The sequence below is a fragment of the Notolabrus celidotus genome, chromosome 19 (assembly GCF_009762535.1).
Source record: "Notolabrus celidotus isolate fNotCel1 chromosome 19, fNotCel1.pri, whole genome shotgun sequence".
In the NCBI taxonomy this organism is placed as follows: Eukaryota; Metazoa; Chordata; class Actinopteri; order Labriformes; family Labridae; genus Notolabrus; species Notolabrus celidotus.
This window is the reverse complement of record NC_048290.1, coordinates 2,832,916-2,856,666: the sequence shown is the minus strand read 5'-3', so window position 1 is coordinate 2,856,666 and position 23,751 is coordinate 2,832,916. Positions and strand designations below refer to the sequence as shown.

The following is a 23,751-nucleotide window of genomic DNA, read 5'->3' as shown; positions in this document are numbered from 1 at the left end:
ATGTATGTATTTATTTATTTAAAATGTTCTATTATCTTTATTTATTTATTTATTCTTAAAGTTTTTTAATCTATTTCTATGATATTCTAATTATTATTATTTTTAATTGTTTTGAATTATTAATTAAATGTTTTGTATGTATTTATTTAATTGTTTTTTATTTCTATTATCTTAATTTAATTATTTTTAAAGTTTACTTTATGCATTTATATTATTATTCTAATTATTTTAACTTATTAATAAAAAATGTTGGTATGTATGTTTTTACTCATTTTTAAATTTTGTATTATCTTTATTTATCTTATAATTGTGAATGAGATCTGTCTCTGAGTCTATTGGCTGCATTGTTGTTTTGTATTCTGTTGTGTTGAGTCTAATAAAAATTTTAAAAATAATTAAATGTTACCATGTGTAGTAAAATGTCTTATTTCTATAAATGTTTGTTTCCTCATTTCAAATCTCCTGCATGATGATGTTGAACAAGAAAGCCAGGTCCTCATGTTGTAAGAGAAGGTTTTATTACCAGTGCTATTTACATAGAAATAATACAGCCTCGTTCCCTTTTCCCACACACAAGCACATGCACACCCACAAGCATCCACACACACACACTCACACACACAAGCACACACACACACACACACATTCGCCTTTGTATCCAAGAATATCTCAATACATCAGAAATAAGACACATTCTCTCTAAATCTTATACAATGTTTAAAGGAAACTCCAAAACTATATTTCAAGTGAGCTCATGGCGGACGAACAGAGAGAGACAGAGTGTTTTCTTTAAGACGTCGGTTGTGTGTGACGCAACAGAACGAAAAGAAGCATAAAGATTTTAAACGGCAATGTTGTCTGAACAATCCCAGCTAATTCCAATTGTGTGCGTCCTTTCAGAAGCAGCATTATGAGGACGGATGAAGCTATTGTTTAATCTAATAAAGCTGCACAAAGGCTGACTTTTCAAATAGAGGCTGTGAAGACACTTGGCCCTGAAACTGCAAGAATTATGAATGGGCATTATTTAGAGAGAAGAAATTTAATCATAATTTGTACTCCGCAGCACAAAGATGTTCATGTAAACACGGCCGGACTGAGCTGATATTTTTTAATTCTGTGTGTTTTAAGGCCACTAGATGGCAATGAGAGCTTCGGAGCAGACATGCAGCGGTAATGTCACAGATGTTGTCTGCCCCCTCTTTTGTTTTCTCTCTTTAGAGGAAGGAGACCTCAGCTGTTGAAGGAGATTCTCCATTATGGGTTCAATGTTCTTTTGAAAATCATTTCCATTAAAACATGTTTTTTAAAAGGGACAGTAACAAAAGGAAGGTCAGGTGAAGCAGTCTGTGAGGCAGAACTATCAGGGCCGGGCTGGATGGGTGTGAGATTTTGTGCGTTTGTGTGTGTTCCTGTGTGTGTGTGTGCACGCTTGAGCGAGTACAAGTGTCTGTATAATTGTGTACGTGTTTTGAATAATGGTAGAGACATCCTTCTTTCGAGCTATGATCAAGAACACTTTTTGTGCATTAAGGGATTTATAGCTATAAGATGTGCGCTGGAGGAAGTCAGTGCCAGAGCTGTGTGTGAGTGAGTGTGAGTGTGTGTGTGTGTGTGTATATATAGATATGAAAGGTGTGTGTGTCTATGAAAAGCAGCCTTTGAGTTGACATACTGACATTAAGGTGAAATATTTAAAGCAACATTTCTGTGTCTAGACTGCGTTCTTCATATCTGACCATTAAAGCCTGTTTCAACCTGCTGCTGCTTTGTCTTTTGAATATTGAGAGTACGCCGGTAACTTTGCAACAAAGACATAATAAAAAAACTCATATTGCTTTGAAGAAATATTCCCAAAATGTGGTGACAAATTAAGAGAACTTAAAAAAGAGCTGTCCCCCTTTCTCATGAAGGGGAGGGTGAGGGATGAAGCGTTTTTGCTGGGTGGAATCGCAACATTTATTTAAAATAATTCAAGTCCAGTGATCCAGGAAAGGATATGCTTTGGAGTGTCTACTGGGCAGCAAAGTGTTGGGTTCTTCCAGCGAGCCGTCCCATTCTTTATTCCATTTCTGTCCATCAGTTGTGAAAATCAGTCCGTGATTTTAAAAAGTCCTCTGTAGAAACTCCAGCTGAACTTTTCTGCTTCTGTTTTCTCCTGAATTAACTGGACTGACTGTCAGCCCAGGAATTGTCCATGTTCTGCAGTCCATCCTTTACCAGGCTGCGGTTTCCCCCATCTCAGGGCCTTGGTGGGACATGGGAGCGCTGTAGCTGGAGTTACTCGCCAAAGAGAAAGGAGGACTGGGTCCGCCCCCGTAAGCCTCCCCCGGGACAGGCTGCAGGGAGCTCGGTAAGCCCGGCTCCGGACTGGGGGTTTCTGCATGAGAGATCATGTCCGTGAACCTTTGGTCGTCTGACGGGTGGTGGCCCGAGCCCTCCATGGCTCCTGGTCCGGAGCCCAGGATGTAAGGGGACTCAGCTGGAGACTGGGCCTGCGAGGATGGAGGGCCGTGAGGGAAAAAGTCGTAGTTACTTCCTGGTCCGTAATAGTCGCCTTGATATTCTGTGGAGAGACAGAACAACACACTAGGTGAGATTTCTTTCAAAGCATTTGCATAAAAACCTTCACAGTCCCTCACATCAGCATATGATTTCACTCCCACCTCCACCTCCACCTAAGTGGGTAAATTGATCATGTCCAATTTCCAACCAACCGCTCTCCAACAGCCTCATTTGAGTGTATAAACAACTCCACACCTCTCCACCTCAGTTCCCTCGCCTCTTACACACTACATCCGTCTCCCTCACTCATTCAGCTCGCAGCCATGCGATCAGCCCGATGGATTCCCCCGCTCAAACTTCTGGATCTGGAAGAGGAACTCTAAAATGAGATCCCAGCCTCCCTGCAGCCCTGCCAGGCCCCGTGGGCTGCTTCCCTTTCTCACTCCATCATGTCTGCGGCAGCTTCCTGGAGCAACCCCACCATTCATCTCACTGGGCCGTGGCTATTTCCTGAGTTCCACAGAGCACGCTCCATTATTCCCAGCATGCAATCCACACAGAGCTGCAGCTAAATATTATTTACATTACCAAATTGATTTTGTGATGAATCATTTTGTCAATAAAAGCCCAGAAAACTGTGCAGGAGGCTGATCAGAGGTTCCTACGGCAGCCAAGATAGATCCAGACTTCAGACTTTAGAGGTGTGGACCACATTCTTCCTCTGAGAGCTGGTCTATGTTCACAGACTGACAAGGAACACACATTACAACTGAGTAGATGTTGAGAGACGTCTGCTACAGTGATTGTTTTTGCATATATCATCACATGCATGTGTCAGTTTACAGAGAGAGTTTTAGTCTGCAGATGATGGCTGCATGGTTTTAGGATAGCAACTTGATCTATGTGTCCAAAACTTTAACTTTCTAAATGCCTGAATACGACCCAAGCATGCTCAAAACTCCTGACGATATAAATAAACCAGAGAGCATCCAACACCAGCACTCTTTCACAGATCCTGCATTCATTAATAAGGAGATATCTGTTTAGAAAGCTCAGTTATAGACTCTAAAATCATCATTCAGCTCTATATTTTGCAGCATTGCACCTTTAAATCATTCCTCCCAATGATTCCCTCTTAAATATCATCTTCTTTCTTTACTTCTTCCATCTGTGGCTGCTTTCAGCTTTGTAACAACTGGATTCTGCTGGACCAGAGATCCAGATTGAGACTGTGCTGCCTCTTTGTCGTGATAGTGAGGAGTTAGAATAACTGTGCATTATCACAAGACAAGATAGGTCTGTATTACAAAACTTGCAGCCTGCAGCAAATTGTTTTTAAATGCTAACGCTTCTTTTCATGTGCACAATGCACCTAATCTCCAAAAACTCAAAGCTTAGTGAGTGCATTCATCTCATTTCTATAAAGTATGTCTTTATGAGCCACACTGACCGGACAAGTCAAGATACAGATTTTGTTTCAAGATACTACAAACCAAAATAAGGACTCAGTTGATTGTAATGGATAAAAATGGCCGCCAGAAAAATAGTCTTCATCATTTTCTCACACATTTGTTTTGCTTGCAGCATGGGCAGCCATTTTTACTCCTTATAGCCAAAGCAGTCCTTAAGAGAAGATTTATATCTGGACCTGTAGGGTAAGTGTGGCTAATTTAAGTGATATTTTGAGTTCTTATAAGACACATTTGTGCAGTAAGATTTGAGTTTCTGGAGGATATGACCACGTTACTCACTGGTCTGTGGACTAATATATAAAAGCTTCAAGGTTTGCGAGTTGGCCGCTGCAATCTTGGTATGTTTTGGATCCAGAAGGGACTGAATTTAGAAGACAAGATCTGTCAACCCAGCTCTAACCTGACTGACACAAGGTAGGCTAAATCTTGCTTCAATTTATTGTCTGATTTTCTTTTTTTTAAGTTGTATTTTTGGGGCTTTTACACCTTTATTGATAGAGGGAGAGGACAGTGGATAGTGTAGGAAACTGGGAGAATGACATGCGGGAAAGAAACCACAGGCTGGATTCGAACCCGGGCCTACATGGGCGCAACTTAATCAGTAGGCCAAGTCCGCGCCCTCTGATTTTCTTTTAATAGGATCATATTTCTCTAAACAAACATCATGATTTTTTTAGGTCTTGAGTATAATAATCAAGATCTTAAAGTCATGAGGAAAATGTTTACTGCTGCAGGGTTTTTCACAGACTTCCAAACCTGCTTGCCTATAACGGCCCCTTCCTTCTGACTTCAGCAGGATATCCAGTCCCATGCATGCATGTGAATCTCCAGCTGCAGGTATTGCATCTTCAGACTGTAAATTATTCCAAAGCCCACATCTAAAATGTTGACTTAATTCAATCAGAACCAAAGTAGTAGTCTAAAAAAAATCCACTTCCTATCTAGTGGAAGCATTTTTTCGGTGAAGCTTTGACCTCAGGTTTATAAAAGTTCCCTTCTCTCGGTAACGTTTGAGCAAAGCTTGATGAATTGGATCCGAGGTGCTGCAGCAGAAACTGACACGTTAATGACAGAATACAGCTCAAATTCCTTGCTTTCACAGGAAATCTCCTGCACACACTCGGGTTTACAAAGAACCTCTAACGCTGACTGACATGTTTGTGCCTATGAGAGGTTTCAGTGAGATTTGGGGGCCCGACTAATGTTTGATGTCTGCAGGTGTACTCACGCTGATACGTCCAACATTTTCATATGTTATTTGTACATTTGCAGAGTCTCAGGTCTTCTTTGCTCTGCATTACAACCAGGTTTCATAAACACATGGGAAACAGATTGTAGTTTTGTATTTAGGTACCCAGATTTTAAAGCAGGAGCAGGACAGTGAACACAGATTCACACAGGAGCCTTCTCCCAATGGATTACAAAGCTGTGAGCAGAAGCGACAGAATTATCTGAGGCTAAATTCTTTCTATCTTCCTCCACATCGTGCACGAAAAAGGACATTTCTTCCTTCCTTCATTTTCAAACCTGCTCGGACGGACTCTTAGCTGCAGCACACACACTTTGAGCTCCATCCACCACAAATTTGGACAACCAAGCTCCCCTTTTTTTATCTCCCAGAGCATCCTTTTAACATGCACATTGGGTTTAAATTCAGCATTTAGGACTTCGTCCAAAGATCCATTTAGCCTCGCACAAAGACCCATGCATCTTATTTTTAAATGTGCATGAACAAAAGGACATAATTTGTGGCTTTAACAGCTTTACCTTTTAAGTAGTCTGACTCAGAGCTGCACAATTAATCCAATTTTAATCTCAATCACGACTTCGGCCTTCCCATGATCAAAGAAACACGTCTGTGATTATTGACGTTTTAAATGCCCGCAGGAAGCCTTACAGGTATGCGGTCCTTGATTGAAAACACTGGATCAAGCAATGCATTACCCTATTTAATTAACAGTGGGTTATATATTATGTATATTTTCCAGCAGTCCTCCTCTCCTCACACACACACACTGACACACAGACACACACACACACTCTGCCTTCACCTCTCACACAGCGCCCTCTCCCCCCTGCCTCTGCTCTTCTCTTGATCTGTCTGCTCTGTTGACGATATCCATCAGCAGTTTGTTTTATAAAGTCATTTACATAAAACAGCTCGGAGTGTTAAAGGTGACCACAGGTGATCCGTGTGTTGACGAAGCTTGCTGTTGGTGTCGTTGTGGAGCTTTAGGATACAAAAGTGCAAGTGCAGAAAAAAAGAAGTTGCAGTAAAGAAACTATTTCCCTGTTTCCAGATGTCTATGCTTCCATCATCTCAACAAAACCGGTTTGACAAAACTGTGTAATATCCCTTTAATTACTCAGCAGAGACCATTCTTTCTAAACACGACACTGCTGTATGATCCATCTCTGAACCTGTTGGCATCCATTGTCTGTGATAATGTAAGCCTCCATGGACCGAGGCCAGCTCCTTGGTAATCCTGGCAAAGCCACTGATCCGGGTTCCAGCTAAGACTTCCCTTTCCAGCTGCTGTTTTCAACATCCTCTGAGTCTCAGTTTCACTGTAAACAGTGAGGTACACAGAAGCTTCACTCTGGCCTTATTCAGGGGTATGAAACCAAGGAAACGATGTGCATGTGTAACAGGGTTAAAAATACACTATTTATTATTATTATTTTATAATTACACAATTATTTTTTTTGTAAAGTTATATTTTTTGGCCTTTATTTGATAGGACAGTGAAGAGAGACAGGAAATGTGGGGAGTAGAGAGCAGGGGAAGACATGCAGGAAATGGTCGACCAGCCGGGAAATGAGCCGGCGACCCCTGCGACGAGGACTATAGCCTCTGTATGTGGGGCGCTTAGACCGCTAAGCCAGCAGCGCCCCTTAATTACACAAATTATACCTGTGTGTTTGTATGTGTGTGTTGTAGAGCCTCTTTGTAATGTTTAAGTATCTTTATGTGCAGCCTCTTCTTCCAGGCAATTTCTTCTTCGTTGGTTTCTTGACCTTTATATTTGGTTTGCCCTCTTCCCTCTCCCCCTTTTGTATGTCATCCCTGGGGGAGAGGTAGGTGTCTGTTGCTTAACTTTTAAAAACATTTTTTTCATCTATTTATTTATTTTATGTGTGCTTTTTGTCCTGTGCTGTGTTTTAATGTGTTTATTAAACAGATTTTACTTTGATTTCTTTTGTAAGTCAAGTACAAAATGTTATTTTGGACGTGTTTAAGTAGGCTAGCTGAACGTGCACATGCTTTGTGCTGGTTTGCATGCACTGAGGTTTAAGCTAGCTGAAATGTGCTTTTATCTGTGCAGGGGCAGAGGCGGGCTGCATACGATGTTAAAAAGTTGAGGTTCTTGTCGTGTCTTAACAGCCCGTGATGTGCAGATGTAGAATGAACCTCGTGACACTGGCCAGCTTGAATAGTAATTCGATTTATTACAATCAAACAGCATCAGCATCAGTAACAAGCATCGCGACTGCTTGGAGGACGACCGGGCCAGATGAAGTCGCCTCTCTTCTATCTCCACATTCTGGCTTAAATACTATGAAGGTGTACTCAAATTAGACTGAGGGCGTTCTCCAAACATACACAAATATGGACTCTTCAACACAAGTTTAACATTAGCTGCTATTTGACTCTATTTATGAGCGCCTTGTTCTAAGTATTGAAAAAGACGTCAACTGTCACTGTCAATCATAGATTTGCCTATGTCAAAGGTGATCTTTTTTAGGCCCTTCCTAGAGACTTCTGGAGCCTACTATTGTAACTCATTCTTGTGGGCCCCTGGACTTATTTTAAACAACACAGACTAGCAACATATACTTAATCTTATGTGGTTGAATATCAGATACTTCATTCTTTTTTTTATCTGTTAAACAGAGAATAAACGCAGAGAAAGCAAGATCCTGGTGTCGCTCATCTTTGTAGAAGGAGAAAAAACACAACGCAGAGTCCCACCAGCTACACATGGGATTTACTTGCAAATTGCAAACAGGTTTTAAATTTGTGAAGCATAACATATCAGAGGTCAGATCAGTTATTTTTGATATGCTGTTACGACACTGAGTCTGGCACTCAAGTTAAAATCTAATGGAGGACAGATCGTTGGCTGCACTTACATGCAGATGTCAGTTTATAGAGGTAATGAGATAAATGTCAGATAACCACTGATGGAGGCCAAAATAATAAGCAGGCAGATTGTGCTCCGCCTGCTTTTGCTCTCCACAAACTATTGGTAAAAACCATAGACTGTATAAATAATGGATGTAGTATCTGGGATCCGTCACCCATCTGTTCCTGAGTGCTGTTTTGAAGCCATTCGACGGCGGCAGCCATATTGGAAATGTGGAATTCAACCAGGCAGAGTGTGACGTAAAGAGGCGGAGTTTGAGCCTCTTAGCAAACAGCTATGTGTTCCCGCCTGTCAGTCAAGTCAGTCATGTCCTTATATGGGCAAAAACTTGTAATCTTGATATCTTCTGAACTGTCACGTTAGAAATAAATCCCCCCCCCCCCCCACAACCACCCCCGTACAGTGTATGCCGATAGAGGGATTAGCTTCGTAGAGCCAAGCCGTTTTTTGATGTTTTATTAATGCTGCAAAGCTCGTCTTGTTTGAATGGGTGTGTATGTGGTTTCCTGTGTTTCTGCAGCCAGCCTCAAGTGGATTCGTAATGAATTGCACTTCCGCATGGGCTTCATATTTTGAGACCGGAGGTTGCCGCTTGGTAAAAACTTCTCAGACTACAAACAGAAACCAGAAGACTTCCCATGCAGAAAATCCAGGACCCCTGAGTACAGATTATGTTTCTTCAAGTATAATCTGAAATAGAGTTGCAGAAGATATATCTCTCTTTGCATTTTATACTGGTGTATTTGTGGTGGGATGCAGCACACTTTTTAGATGACTTAAAACAGTATTAAAATGCGTCTCACACACCAAATTTGGTAGTACTTCACACACTTCTATTAATTATCACAAACCTCCACCTGTCTTCCACATTTCACCTCTTCCTTCATCAACCCCTCAGAACCTGCACCCCTCCTTTGCTGGAGTCACATTAGACTGTCTCTGTTCCAGCACCACCTTGATGTGAGATTGATGCTACACTCCTGTTGGTGCCCCAGATGTTACACTATCATTCCTCCACCATTGACATATGCTTCCCTCCTCAAGCAAAACTGGAAACAACACGAGATTTTAACAAGACTCTCAGAAATACATCGCCTAATTATAACAACTGCTTTCCTTTTGCACATGGCTGTTGGGGGAATCATCAACAGAGACAATAAGACCTGACATGACTTCCACAAACAAGCTGATTATTTGATCACAAACAGGCCCCGCTAGTTTGGCCGACCTTGAGATTAAGCAACAAGCTTGTGTTGTGGCCTGTGTGGTGTGTGTGTGGAGAGAGGAGGGGGGGTCGTTGGCTCTGCAAACTATAATTACCCTCACGCATGCACTCACACCATACCACACACAGGCATGCCTCTCTCCAGGCAGCGAGCAAAGGAGCATAAGGAAGCAGCCAGCTCAGATAAAGGCGAGTAGGGCCGGCCTGTGCTGCCGCCGCCGCTGCAGCACAAAAGGGTGTGAAAGCAGCGAGCACAGAGAGAGAGATGAGAGCGAGGGATGATGGTTTTTGTCCTCTGTGTTTCCCCTCCCACTCTCTGTGTTGCAGCCTTGACGACTACAGTCTATTGTATCCTCAACGCCCGGGTCCTTCAGGTTGATGTGCAGCAGATGTATGAAAACACGACTCTCAGACTTCCTGTGAAATCAGACTTCTGTACTACACATGACAGTGTATCTGGTTTATTCGTCCACTTCAGTGCAGGCTTGTTGTTGCTTTAGCATGGTGTTATAATCCGCCACCCGCCCACCCACTTTTGTCTTCCAAAAGATTCTTCCTAGATCCATCTTGACCAGTAGAGGCTAAAATACTCCACCATCCTTGTTTTTTCAAGTAGTCTTGACAAGCGTTTTCTCCTGAAAGAGTATTGATTTCCAAGTCTTTACACCAACGCAAGATCAAATTGCATTTTCCAGCATGTGATTTGAAAAGAAAACGACTGTGAACTGAAAGTAGCTTATCATTTGATCTGCAATTATTTTTACTATCTATGAAGGTGTTCCTTACCCCCAGCATTCAGGAAAATATTTCACCATGTAGATGTAAAGACATTTACCGACATTCAGCGTTACATTTTATGAGGTTTTATCACATTTCTTCTTGATTACCAGGCTATGGGAAATACTTGATTATGATTGGTTGAAAGCCCAGAACAACAACTACTAGTTCCAAACAACAAAAGTGCAACTGTGGACAACCTAACACAGGTTGTTTCAAATTAAACAACAGGAAGAAGTCCAGCACATTCCTCCTCTGCCTGTTGACACTGTGGTAATAACGCTAGAATTTAATAGAAAGGAACTGAACGGAATATAACAGATCAAAGAAGAACGGAATGGAATGGAACAGATCAAAGAAGAACGGAATGGAAAAGAATGGAATGGAACAAAGCAGAAAAGAATGGAATGGAACAGATCAAAGCAGAATAGAATAGAATGAAACAGACCAAAGAAGAATAGAATGGAATGGAATGGAACAGATCAAAGAAGAATAGAATGAGATGGAACAGATCAAAGCAGAAAATAATGGAATTGAATGGAACAAATCAAAGCAGAATAGAATAGAATGGAATGGAGCAGATCAAAGAAGAATATAACGGAATGGAACAGATCAAAGAAGAATATAATGGACTGGAACACATTAAATAAGAATAGAATGGAATGGGACAGATCAAAGAAAAATAGAATGGGATGGAACAGATCAAAGCAGAATATAATAGAATTGAATGGAACAGATCAAAGAAGAATAGAATTGAATGGAACAGATCAAGAAGAATAGAAAGGAATGATCCCGATTGGTCAAAGTCAAACAACAACAGTGATTCATTCTAGACAGCAAAAGCAAACCAGGATCAACCAGATCACACACCACACATGAAATCAATCCACAGAAAGTAGTCCGGCACATCCCCTCTCTGCCTGTTGACACTGTGATAAAAACACAGGCTCACAGGCTTCAGCTCAGCATCTCTAAGCTGCTGATCTCTACAAAGTCACTTAAACCAGAACAGGTAGAGCAAGCTGTAACAATATTAAGTGTTGCACATGTCACTGCAAAGCTCAAAGAAGGAGAGCTGACTGAAGACAGAAATGTGTACACATATATTCCTGCAGATGTCCCGTTCACCTTGCCTAACGTTCCCTTCGATGGATATGTTCACTTTAATGTGAATTATAACAAACAGGAAGGCCACCGTTTTAACTTGACCCTGAATTAAAATGTTCGGTTTGATGTGAATTTCTCCTGCAAGGAGGCTGAAAAGAACCTGTTTCCATGGGAACATCACCAACATTGGAATCGGAGGGACAAACGTTTTTTTTTAGCTGTATACAAAAACTACCTAAAATCAATAAAATCCTCTTCGAATCAATAATTTGTGACAACTTCTTCAAGTTTTAAAAGTGCTCTTATAGATTGATTCATCAAGCACAACAGGCTGCAATGGCTTCAACGTGATCGTGAGAAAAATGCATCCAATCGAGGTACGACCACGAAAGGTTTGCAGACTCTGAGAGTATAGGAATAGATAATAAAGGAGTTGCTGGTCTACTGCTCCATCAGTCTTTCTGTTTTCTTTATATTTTCTTTCACTTGAATGTTTCAAAAGGAACGTCTCTCAACCAACACAACACCACAACACAAACATGCTATCTGGGCATGGATGGAGTAGATCAACAACTCCCATGTTCTCAATATAAATCTGTCATCACCAAACCATAACCACACCATGTCGACCTGTCACTACTGAAACATTTTTAATACTCTATTTTTATTTTTACTTATTTAAATGTGTTCTTGATTGTACTAAAGTCTGGATTGCTGCAAGAACAACCACATTTCCCCACAGAGATCAATAAAGTAATATCTTATAATTCAGTCAGGGTCACTTTCATCAAAGAAAGTAAACTTATATTGACTCTGTTCTGAGAGCTCCCTGCCCTTCCATGTGCATACAGTATGTGGAATGCCAAAGCCTGAGGCGAGGAGAGCACACCTCCACTCAAGGAAGGGAGAGCAGCAGCAAATAGAGAACAGAGGAGGCACCAGAGGCAATACAGGAAGCAGGAAGTGAAGCAATTGAAACAAAATGCCCATGACTTGTGACCTGTGTTGAATATCTGTGTAGATATACTTTCTAAAATATTGACAGACACTTTGATGAACACTCTACGTCTGTCACTTTTCAATACAAGCATCTTCAGTGGCTGCATACACAACAGTCTGTCTCACAGCTGCTGTCTGAATTAAGCAACCAGAACATATTTTTTTATTATAGGTTACAATTTAAATTCCTCTATTAGAGAAGGTATTTTAATGTCAAGGTCACTGCCACAGGTACGATAGCTGAAGGATATCATTTCTGGGCTTGCCTTGTTGCTACAAAGTCTGCAGCTAATAATAATGTATTGTATGTCAGTCTGTTGTGAATAGGAGTCATGAGTACTTATCATGTCAAACTTCAAATTTGCTTCAACACTTCAGAAACTTCTTATTTGAGTCTATTTAAATTTTTTCTTTCTTTAAAATATATTTATATCTTCTAAGCAGAGTGACGTTTGGAAGACAGACAGAAAGAGAATGCTGCTCAAGAAGTGAGCACAGATACATGCCATCACCTGGGAGAGGTCAAAGGGCACGGCTGATGCTTTTATATTCAGCATTGTTTAAATTCTCCATTCTGAAAGCAGTCAAATACACAGTTTGGATTCGTGTCTTTCGTGCTTCGACACACACACCCGAAGAATGCCACCGCATTCCTCTGATAACACTGAGGAGAACCAGACTCCTGCGTGCTGATCTGTTAACAAAAGTCCTGTAAAGAATATTCTTTAACTAGAAGAGAAAGTGTCTGCACACCGAGTGAATTGAGACCAAGGTTAGTGTAAAATAAAACTGCATCATATATCGTAAATCTGAACAAAAGATGAACAGATGAGAGAAAATCATGTGACCTTCCATGTCCACAAAAACACAGCATTCGTCTGAGGTGAGCAGCAGATATGGAACAATATTTCAGCAGCCTGATACTTTAACTATTAGAATATTGCTGCTGCTAACAGTTCCAATTAAGTTCCAGGTAAACATGTACATGTCTGTTTTGAGGTACCCTTAACCATCTGTTTAAGGAACCATGGAGAGATCTTCATGATGTTTCATTAGCATTAGCTGCAGTTTCACGGTACCCTGAAGTGACTGTTGGAGGGTACCCCATTTGTCACTTTTTCAAGGTACCCCTTCACGTCTATTTTAAGGTACAGCTAAGCACACCATTTAACACCTTTTAAGGACGTCCTCTATTGCTTTTTCAAGATACCCCTTAGTTTCTGTTATGATAGCACACAAGCAGGTGTATTGAGGAACATGTGATCAAGGATACCTCAAAGCAGACTCTTAAAGGTTAATGTTTTGAGGTACCCTTGATCATATGTTCCTCAATACTGATGCTATTATACCATCAAAACAGAGTCTAAAGGGTACCCTGTCACAAAAGCTATTTTTTTCATGTCTACTTTGAGTAACCTTTAAGAATCTGTTTTGAGGTACCCTTGATCATCTGTTTTAAGGTACAGCTAAGCATATGCACAGAATTAAGCACCTTTTTAGGACTTCCTCTACAGGTACCTTTTATTCCTAGGTTCACTTTTAGTCTCTGTTTTGAAAGTACAACAGCATCAGTAATTAGGAGCTATTGGCTACCTGTTTCTAGGTACCCTTCACATATATTTCAAGTTAATCTTAATCACTGGTTTTAAACTACAGATGATCAACTGGTTTATGGTTCCTTAAGCATCGATTCAGATTAACCTTTGGCATTTAAATATCCTTTAGGTTTTAAATGTGTTTATTTATGTCTTAAGAGTCTGTTTTGAGGTACCCCTAAAAGTATGATTATGGAATCCTGGCGTGTCCTTATGGAGGTATCAATTTCCTACTGCCTTAGAGTATCTTCAGTGTCTGTCTGAAGGTACTATTGGACATTTACTTAAGGGGTCACTTTAACAGTTATATTAAGGTACCCCTTCACATCTGTTTGTCACCATGTAGCACCTTTTTCCTCTCTTGAATTTTAAAGGTACATTTGTTTCCAGGGATCCTTTAGTCTCTGTTATGACCGCACATCAGCATCTGTATTGAGGAACTATGACTGCTGTTTCTAGGCACCTCCAACATATATTTCAAGTTAATCTTACATAATGGTTTACGGTGCCTTTAAGCATCTTTTTAAAGCAGACCCCTAAATTACTGCTGTACCTGTAGACTCTGTTTTAAAGTACCCTTTAGCATCTGTATTAAGGCACCCCAAAGATATGTTCTTAGATCCATTGAGCACCCGTTTCGAGATACCCTTTTGTCTTAAAAGGTATCTACTGAGGGTACCATCCGGCGTGTCTGTTTCAAGTTACTGTTTTTAGGTATTGTAGAGCTTTAATCCTGTTTCAAGGTACCACTGAACACCCTGCAGTTTATAACTTCAGAAGCTCCCTCTGCTTTAAGTAAGACATCCAATGATTTATGAGGACGACCTGGATCCTGAGACTACCTGCCTGTTGTTGCTGCCTGAGATTGTGTAATATTTTGATTTCTTACCTCCGTAGTAACCGTATGCTCCAGGTCCTAAGATGTCTGGATCCTCCAGCCTGCCTCCCAGGGGCCTCATCCTCCTCGGGCCCCTGAAGAAAGCATGTCGTCGAGCCCCTAGAGCGCTCAGCTGCTTCATCCGTCGCTCTTTGGATCTTCTGTTCTGGAACCAAACCTGCATCGCATCAAAGACACAGAGCTCGGGTTGTCAGCTGATCTCGTCACTTGAGAATGTTCACACCTTTTTTTTTTTTGCATTAGATCTCAGATTACACATCACCATTCCTCCATCAGTTTGTCACTCAGACTTCCACCATGTCACGCCAAGGGTATAAATCACGTTGAAGTTAGATTCAGAATCTCATCACAAGCGTTACACGACTCAGTCTGTCGCACCGAGCACAAAGAAACCCCCGACACAGGGTGGACAGAACTAAATACAAATGAATATTTATCAGCTTCATTTAAATCTTGATGATTTTTGGTGATTTTACTGAACTTTCCAATTTCATGCTCAGTGTTACAGAGTCTGCTTTGGAACTATAAATCAATCAGAACGCAGAATGCAAAAGATTTAAGCCTTCAAAGTCTCGCCTTTCAAGACCTTCAAACTCTTCTCCTACCAAAGAGTGAAAGTCTCTGCTCCTGCCTCAGAAATATTCAGACCCTCTGACTCCTGTGCAACAAATTCAAACTGTTGAACAAAACGCTGTGGCCTCCTGCAGCTCGCTTTAATTGAGGTTTTTGATTCTTGAGCGTCAACATTAAAATTACTTAATTGGTCAACTGATTGTGCGCCAATTCTCCCTCCAGAGTTGTCACTGCATTTAACATAAAAGGTCCAAAACAGCCAGTTATTAATAGATTGCATGATGATTACAACAGTTTCAGAGCTTTGTCATGATAACAAAGGTTTGATCAATCAAGCATGAGAGGCATTTTAGTGAGAGAGGTGAGATGGAGGTGTGATATTTTAAAGAAAGCAGGGATACACAGATGAAAGAAGAAGAAGAAATGCTGAGTGTGATATGTAAAATACAGAAGCTGCGACTGCTCTGACCTTTAATTTGTGATATTGAGATGTAAAGAAACACACAAATCACTTAATGAAGATTTAAATATCATTTTAAATGTAAATAAAAATTGAAGCGCAAAAACGATCACTCTACCACGCTGATGATATGTGTCAAATGAACAGCCTTTTGATGTATTTCTTCCATATCATGCAGATCTAATAGTAATTTCATAATATCACCTTGGTAGGATCAGTATAAGGGTGCTGTATTAAATTCCTATCTCGCTCTTTATGTAAAAAACACATAAATAGACTGAAACCAGATCAAAAACACGCTCTCCGTGTGGCGTTTCAGCCACTTAGACATTTTCAGGATTTGAAATAAGCATGCAAAGCAAAGTAATATAAATGTTAAACCCTAATGCAGCTCAGTGTTCGCTCAAATAAACAGTCAGAGTCATAAATCAGAGTCTAAAAAGGCTCATCACTCCTGTTAAATAAACCGTCTTTGAAGAGGGAACAAAGGAGGATTTCAGAAATAGTAAAAAACCATCACACGCCATATGGAAGAATGTCTGCATTATAAGCACATAACACATCTTGCATCACTGCTGCATAATGATGTATGTTCAACCCCAGCGAGGCTACACCAGAGGCAGAATCCCACTGTGCTGCAGATTAACAAAAACACACACACACACACACACACTTACACACAGAGGGAAAAAAAAAACACCTAAAACCACTTAGGCTGTGTTCTGTGTGCTCCAGCAGGCAAAGGCGACACCTGCTTATTGAGAACAATCGTCTAACTGTAGGGTACATTTTTATGGAAATGCTCTCGCTCCCCTCCAGAGAGCGTTGCTTAGGGATTACACACACACATGCTGGAGAAGCAGCAGCAGCAGCAGCAGCGTGCGTGCGTGCGTGGCTCGCCGGGCTCCCCGTGTTGAGAGCAGTGGTATTTAACACACAGTGAACGAGGAAGGAGGAGGATGACGAAACAGAGACTCCATTTTGGCTCCAAGCAACAAAAACACAGGGATGGACGGGTGGAGGGATGGAGGGGATGGTGGAGGGATGGACTGCCTGGCTGCCTGATTGATTGATTGAGTTCTATTGATGCAAACACACACACACACACACACACACACACACACACACACACACACACACACACACACACAGGCTGCAGTGTATGATATAGATGAGGTCTACTCTAATAAGCAGAGGCAGCAGGCTGTAAGTGAGTAAGAGCAGAGAGGTGGGAAAGGGGAGGGTGGTATGTAAATCTGTGAAATCAGCGATAATTACAGCGAGTGCACAAAAAGCCACATCACAGTTGGCAGAGATGGTGCTAATCATCCTGACACAGTCTGCACCCAGACACCATGAGTGTGTGTGCATGTGTGTGCACGTGTGTGTGTGGTTGAGACAGGTCCAAAAACAGTGTGCTGTGCTGCAAAACATGTTTGTTTGTGTGTGTGTGTGTGTGTGTGTGTGTGTGTGTGTGTGTGTGTGTGTGTGTGAGTATGTGTGTTGCAGGGCTTCCTCTCGCTCGCTTTTGGCAAAAACAAAATGAAACCTTTCATTAATTTCATGGCTCTGCAGCTGAAACAAAAACATGTGTGATATTGTTAACAAAACAAAGTATTTACCAGGATATCGGTGCATCAAGAAATTGGATTACAAGATCTTAATTTCACAGGAGAAATAAATAAAATGCCTGCAGATACGGACACAGCAGCAGAGTTGGAAGCGAAAAAGGGGTGCAGGATTTAATTTGAGGATTGAAAACTGTAATGCATAAGATTAAAAATGTGATGGTGTAAAATCAAAATAAAAGATAGAATTGCATTTGTTTGTAAACAATAAGGAAATATGGGATCCAATTTTGGTATAAAAACTCTCATTTCATGCATCACAGCTTCCATTATCACGGTTCTTCCTATAAGTTGTGCTTTAAAATGCAAATAAATATCATTCCACGTGTCTTTTCCTATCATTTTAAAATTCTATATGACCGTCTTTCACACATAATTATTATTTTTCTGCACAATATTAAATAATAAAGGCTGTTATTTTCATTTTGGATGTCTTTTCCTATCATTTCAATATTCTATATGACCGTCTTTCACACACAATTAATATTTTTCTGCACAATATCAAATGATAAAGGCTGTTATTTTCATTTTGGATGTTTATAATGGATGTAAGGGAAATAAAATGCTGCACAAAAACAACAATGTGGATTTATTTCACTGTAAATATCTTGTTTTTTTAAAAGAGATCACAATCAAGCTGTCTGCAAAGAGCTTAGAATAATTTAGAAAGTGTTCCTCTGTTGAATATTTTGAGGGAATGTAATAAAAGAGATCAAAAGCAGCCCATGTGCAGATCCCCTGAAGCTGGGTCTTCCTCCTGCTAATAGATCACATCATGTTTCAGCAGATAACGAGGCCTTCAATTAAACCTCAGAGTGAAATTAACAAGATGTATAATCCTTCATTCCTCTCTAATATGTCTTTGTCTCTCACACAGCCTGTTTCAGCACCACCACACACACACACACACCTTCACACACACAGTCTATAATCTCACCTGGATGACGCGCATGTTCAGTCCGGTCTCCTGGGCCAGCTGCTCCCGGATGTGCCGGGTCGGTTTCGGTGTGGCCACAAACGCGGCCTTTAACGTTTCCAGCTGCTTGGCCTTGATGGTGGTCCGGGGCCCCCGCCTCTTGGTGCCCGAGTTCTGCTCCTCGTTCTCAATATTGTTCGTTTCCTTATCAGAGGACGTGGAATTGTCCGTCTCCTTTATGTCGTCCTGTATCGGGTCCTGAAGATCCGGTGATAAACTCCTATCCGTACACGACGACACTGTGTGGGGGGGACAAACAGGGAGGAGGAAGGTCACGATCCGGAATGTCAGGGAGGAGAGGAAGAGGAGGAGGGGAGGGGGGCTTTAATGAGGCCTAGAGATACGCAATACACCTGGAAACATGATGCGTAAATTTGATGCGGATATTGGATGAAAGCGTCAAAAAGAGACATTTAGGGGACAATTTTGAGCTTCATTTTTTAAGGGAATACTTTGTTTTTCTTTTGTGTTTTTTAAATGCATTTGGCTCTTTGATATCTGCCCTTAAAAACCCCTGAAGTGTCTTTAAAAATGCGCAAAATCAACTTAGGAATGAAAGGTAATTCAGCATTTAATTTAAGATGCCAAAAGATAAATATGCTTCCATAGAAGAGATGAGCTTTCAGAAGGATGAGCAGGAGGCGCGCACACACGAGCAGACTATCCAACATTCCCAGTGGACCCTGGCGTACAATAACAGAAAGCCATTGTCCTGTGAAAGGTAAATACTGAAAGCACTCAGCTGACAAGGTTGTTTTGATATTCTCTCCACGGACTCCTCGAAATGTTCAGAAAATCGTACATTTCAAGCCTCCAGTCTGTCTTTTGTCTCTTGAAGTATCATATTTACAAACATTTCCCACACAAGAGAGACAAAGGAGGGAAAGAAAGAAAGAAAGCATCCACATCAGTGTGTTTACGGTACCTGAGTTCAAGTTGACTTCCTTGATGGCTCCGGAGCTCACATAATCTTCTTTGCACACAAACTTGTTCTCGTCGATCACGTAGAGCTCCTCTCCCGTGGACAGCTGCTTGTTACACACCATGCAGGTGAAGCAGTTCAGATGGAACACCTTGCTGCGCGCTTTACGCACGAGGTCGCTCGGCGAGATTCCCTGCAGGCACCCTGCGCACTTTGTGCCAAACCGCCTGAGAAATAAAAAAATACAAGATGATGTCAATAATATTTATATATTTAGGGAATTTAATTTCCATTAATTAAAACAATAAGACTAGAATTATTCAGGTCCTAAAATAACAACTAACACCGTTACAATGCCATGTTAGAAATTACATCATATTATTAAACGGCCTGTTATGACTACAATTGTAGGTATGAATGACAATTAAATACATTTATTTGATCTATGATATTACATAAATATCATTGTGGTAGCCTATATAATTTTGAATTAGTATTTTTTTACAAGACAAAACAAATACAATCAAACAAGGGCTCAGGCATGTGAAATGAAATAACATTGATAATATATAAATTTGAATTATCAGTATTTTTATTCTAATCTGCGCCTGCATTTATAGATCTGTTGTCCAAATATGCTTAAAAAATACTCCAATATTAAGACAGCATTATATATTAAAAATACATAATTCAACCCCTGTATAAATTAATGTTAAAAAGAAGAATTAATCATCTTTATTTATCGCATTGATAAATAAAATCCCTTTTATTATATAAAAAGTTCCTCCTATTCCTGTGTATTTCGTTTAAATATTAAATATCTGATGAATAAATATTGATATTAAACTAAATGATAAATGAAACTGTGTGGAATATTTGTAATTTGTATTATTTTGAAAACCAGAGAGACTTGTATTTCCTAAATGTGTAAACCCCGCGTGCTTGCATGCCTGCTCATTATTTTGATGGAGGTGCTGTGACAATAACCCCACGCAAAACGTATTAGTGACAATCAACACATTGTAGCCGAGGATATATTACAGGATTAGGCAGAGTGGGAGCATCTTAGCGTGAAAATCTGCTCTTAATCCATATTCACGCGCTCCAATATGAGACAGACTGTGGGTGGGGAGAAGAAGACTCATCAGTTTGATCCACAATAAGAGAAAAAATAAATTCAGATGAAGTCACCTCCCTGTTTTTGGCAGGATGAGTGGATTCTGTCGTTTGGAGAAAAGACTTGCATCTGCTGGTATTTTTAAAATAAGGTGTTGGAGGCTCACACTGCTCCTTACCTGGGTTTCCAGTCGGCCATTCCCAGAGGAGGTGGAGTAAGGAGGTGGGTGCTTAAACCTTTGGGTGAAAGCAAGCTCTCCCTTTGTGTATCATTGTTTTAACACTAATGTAGGCATGTCCCTCCATTTGCAATGGTATCGCTTCACTGTCCTTGTTTTTTTCACATGCATGGCCGAGCTCACCCCCCTCCCAGGGAAAAGGGCACAACTCTACTTACACAACAAATGGACATATTAGGGTGATTACTGTTTCGCCCGGCTAATGGCTCACCCATTTAAATCCAGCGCTTGATGGGACCTGCTGTAATATGATGGCCAAGGCCGCGCGAGGCCAACAACAGCCCGTCCACACAGGGAGGGGAGAAAGAAAAAAAAAGGCTAATGTGTCTTACATGTCATTAGACAATTTGGGGGGGAAATAAAGCACACATAGAAATGAAAATGATGCTAAGAGAGAGAGAGCGGCGGGACAAACAAGGGCTTCACTTATCACTCAATTACCTGAAACACTTTTTGGGAACTGTGAACCGGTTAATGGCCTAATGGCTGTTTGGGAAAGTGTTGTCTGCACGTGGAAAAAAAAAACATTAAAGCGCTCACACGTGCCTACAAAATGAAATTATAATTTTAGATGGCCTTTGTTTAATAGTAGTGTTATGATATGAGTGCTGTGTACTGTGGAGATAAATAAAAAAGCCCCAAATTAAATAAATAAAAAAGGAGCATCAGCTCATTTTTGGTTTAAAATCAGAAAATAAATCTTGTTGATTTTTTATGTTTGAGTGTTATTCCAGCTGCCATAAATACTCTAACCTCTGACTTGATATTTTGACCCCTAATGTGCAGGAGGAATTTCACTTCAGGCCACAATGTTAGATATGTGTCTGATGGATAAATGAAATCATGACCAGGCCCCACCAACACTTTAACAATGTGTGTTACTCTGCAGGAACAATCTTAGGGAGACCAGGGCATCAGCAAGAGGAGACTGTTCAGCTAAACCTAGGAAGACTGCATTTGGACAGTCTGCAGCAGGAAAATGGAACTCAATCCTGACTCACATAAGAGACTGTACAAGCCTCAGTGTTTTTAAAAGTACACTGAAATTATGGCTCAAGGAGAAACAATTATGTGATCATCTGAATGCATCAAATTAGAGAAATGTAATTTTAAATGTGTTGTTATTAGTGATGGACTGTGTGTATGGTTTTAAATGCTAGTATGTTTTTTTTTAAATAATTTGTATTGTACATTTGTTTACATCTTCCTGCCCAGGGACCACAGATGAAAATTAGCTTATAGCTAACTCTGGCTTGACAGTTTTTGTTTTGCATGCCCCCCCTGTCAAATAAACTAATAAATAAAAATGTTGCTGCTGAAAAAAAACTATTCCTCTTTATCTTGTTCAAAATATAAAATATTGCATTTTTAGTTGTTGGATTTTTACACATTTTAAAATGTAATTTGACCTCAAATGTGCTCAAATAAAATCAGTTTATGCTGGATTGTTCTTCCTTGTATTTCTCTGTATCTTTACGCAGCGTTATATATTTTTGTAACCAACATTGCATCCTCTGAAAAGCCCTCCTGTTATGTGAAATTGTCAGAGCCTCAGAGCACTTTTTGAGGAGCTCTGAGTCCAGCCTCTGTTTACCTGAAAAAGTCCATTTTGCAATAAAGCTTCCCGTCCCTGGAGAAGCACTTCTCGGTGAGGTTGCAGTTGCACTCGCAGCACTGGACGCACTTAGCGTGCCAGGCTCGGTCCAGCACGTTGAGGAGGAACCGGTCCAGGATTGGCCGTTCACAGCCGGCACAGTGGACCATCATGTCTCCGGCCTGCAAGACTCCGAGTGCCGACCTGCCCACACGGACTGCGCTGCTCGGACTGGGGCGACCCGGCTCTACGGGGAGCAACGTCTTGGCTCCGGGTGGTGTGTGCTGTCAGGTGAAAACTGGACGAACCTCCAAAAAAAGGGTGGCAGGATGACAATCCCTTTAGATTTATTGTAGTCCTGGTCCTGTTTGGGGTCCAGTCCTGGCACTTGTCACAATCCAAAAAAAATCCAGAGAGGAGAGCTTCAGCCGCGCCAGCTGATGGACAAATCAGGCATGTTTCTCACGCGCTCAAACTACTCAAACCTCATCATTCAAACGTGTTTATTTATGACATTTCATCCCTCGCTCGTGCTTTGTTTTTTGGGGGTCCACTCATTTCCTTCAGGCTCACCTCACGTCCCCACTTTCAGCATCACTGTGCCTGGGTTATCACGAGGTTTTGCCAGCGCGGCGCGCGTCCTGAGCTCACATTGGATGACGCCCCTGTTAATTCCCGTGCCAGCAGAGCCAATCAGAGCGCAGTTGTTATGGTTACACACTCATAGCTGTAGCCTCCGAGCGAAGCCTGAATCACACGCCGTGGAAAAGAGAAATACCAGGGCCGTGGATGCAGCTGGATTCGAGTTTTGAGAGGCCAGCATGCATGTGGAGGCTCTCCTGGAGACATCAGTGGGGTTGTTGGGTGAAAGTGCATCCAAAGAGGAGCTCCGTGTAGCTTCCTGATGAGACCTTTAAAAAAAGAATCCACGGAGGTGAGGAAATACCTGCACAACAGGCACGGGGAGGCCGTCTGGAAATGGCTCCTGGATTGAATGTGAATAGCTGCAAAGGGAGTGGGAGTAGCCGAACAAGGGGCTAATGCTACACAACCTTATAATGGCCCTGTGACAAAACGCTCGTGCATTACAGTGCGTGGAGGAGGGGAGGGGGGGGGGGGCGTGGGCCTTTTCTCATGCAGAAAGCTATTTACAGGGAAATGCGATGGATTAGCTGCAGCTCATCAATAGGGAGAGCCTGCTGGTCAGCTGCTGCTTTAACAGAGTGGCCTCCAATCGAAGAGGGGATTTCAAATATTTACCAACACACTCGTTTTGTTAGTTCCAGTTAAGCAAACAGGCGATGCGTTAATTCATGAAGGAGGAGGAGGAGGAGGAGGCCTGAGTTCTGATCCACACCTCAGTGAAAGACACGAGGTGTGAAATCTGACTCATTTTGTGAGATTATTAAAAACATTTAGAGAGGAAGAGATTAACAAGATCTATCTATCTATCTATCTATCTATCTATCTATCTATCTATCTATCTATCTATCTATCTATCTATCTATCTATCTATC

The 23,751-nt window shown here is 41.1% G+C and overlaps 1 protein-coding gene across 1 annotated transcript; it reads right to left on the bottom strand.

Annotated features, from left to right (window-relative positions):
• Positions 1-496: 496 nt before the first annotated feature.
• lhx5 (LIM homeobox 5) lies at positions 497-22,908 on the bottom strand. Its single transcript, XM_034709051.1, has 5 exons — positions 22,235-22,908; positions 19,289-19,512; positions 18,325-18,602; positions 14,718-14,883; positions 497-2,566 (listed from the first exon to the last, which is right to left on the bottom strand). The coding sequence occupies exons 1-5, from the start codon at positions 22,405-22,407 to the stop codon at positions 2,217-2,219; spliced, it is 1,191 nt and encodes a 396-aa protein (XP_034564942.1). The 5' UTR covers positions 22,408-22,908; the 3' UTR covers positions 497-2,216.
• Positions 22,909-23,751: the final 843 nt, after the last annotated feature.

Bases quoted from the DNA above. Each gene is read 5' to 3' on its own strand.
- lhx5 (XM_034709051.1), bottom strand. From the start codon at position 22,407: ATGATGGTCCACTGTGCCGGCTGTGAACGGCCAATCCTGGACCGGTTC. The intron at 14,884-18,324 runs GTGAGATTATAG...GATGCGATGCAG, and splicing joins TGAACATGCGCGTCATCCAG to GTTTGGTTCCAGAACAGAAG. The intron at 2,567-14,717 runs GTAAGAAATCAA...GTCTCTCCACAG, and splicing joins AGCATACGGTTACTACGGAG to AATATCAAGGCGACTATTAC.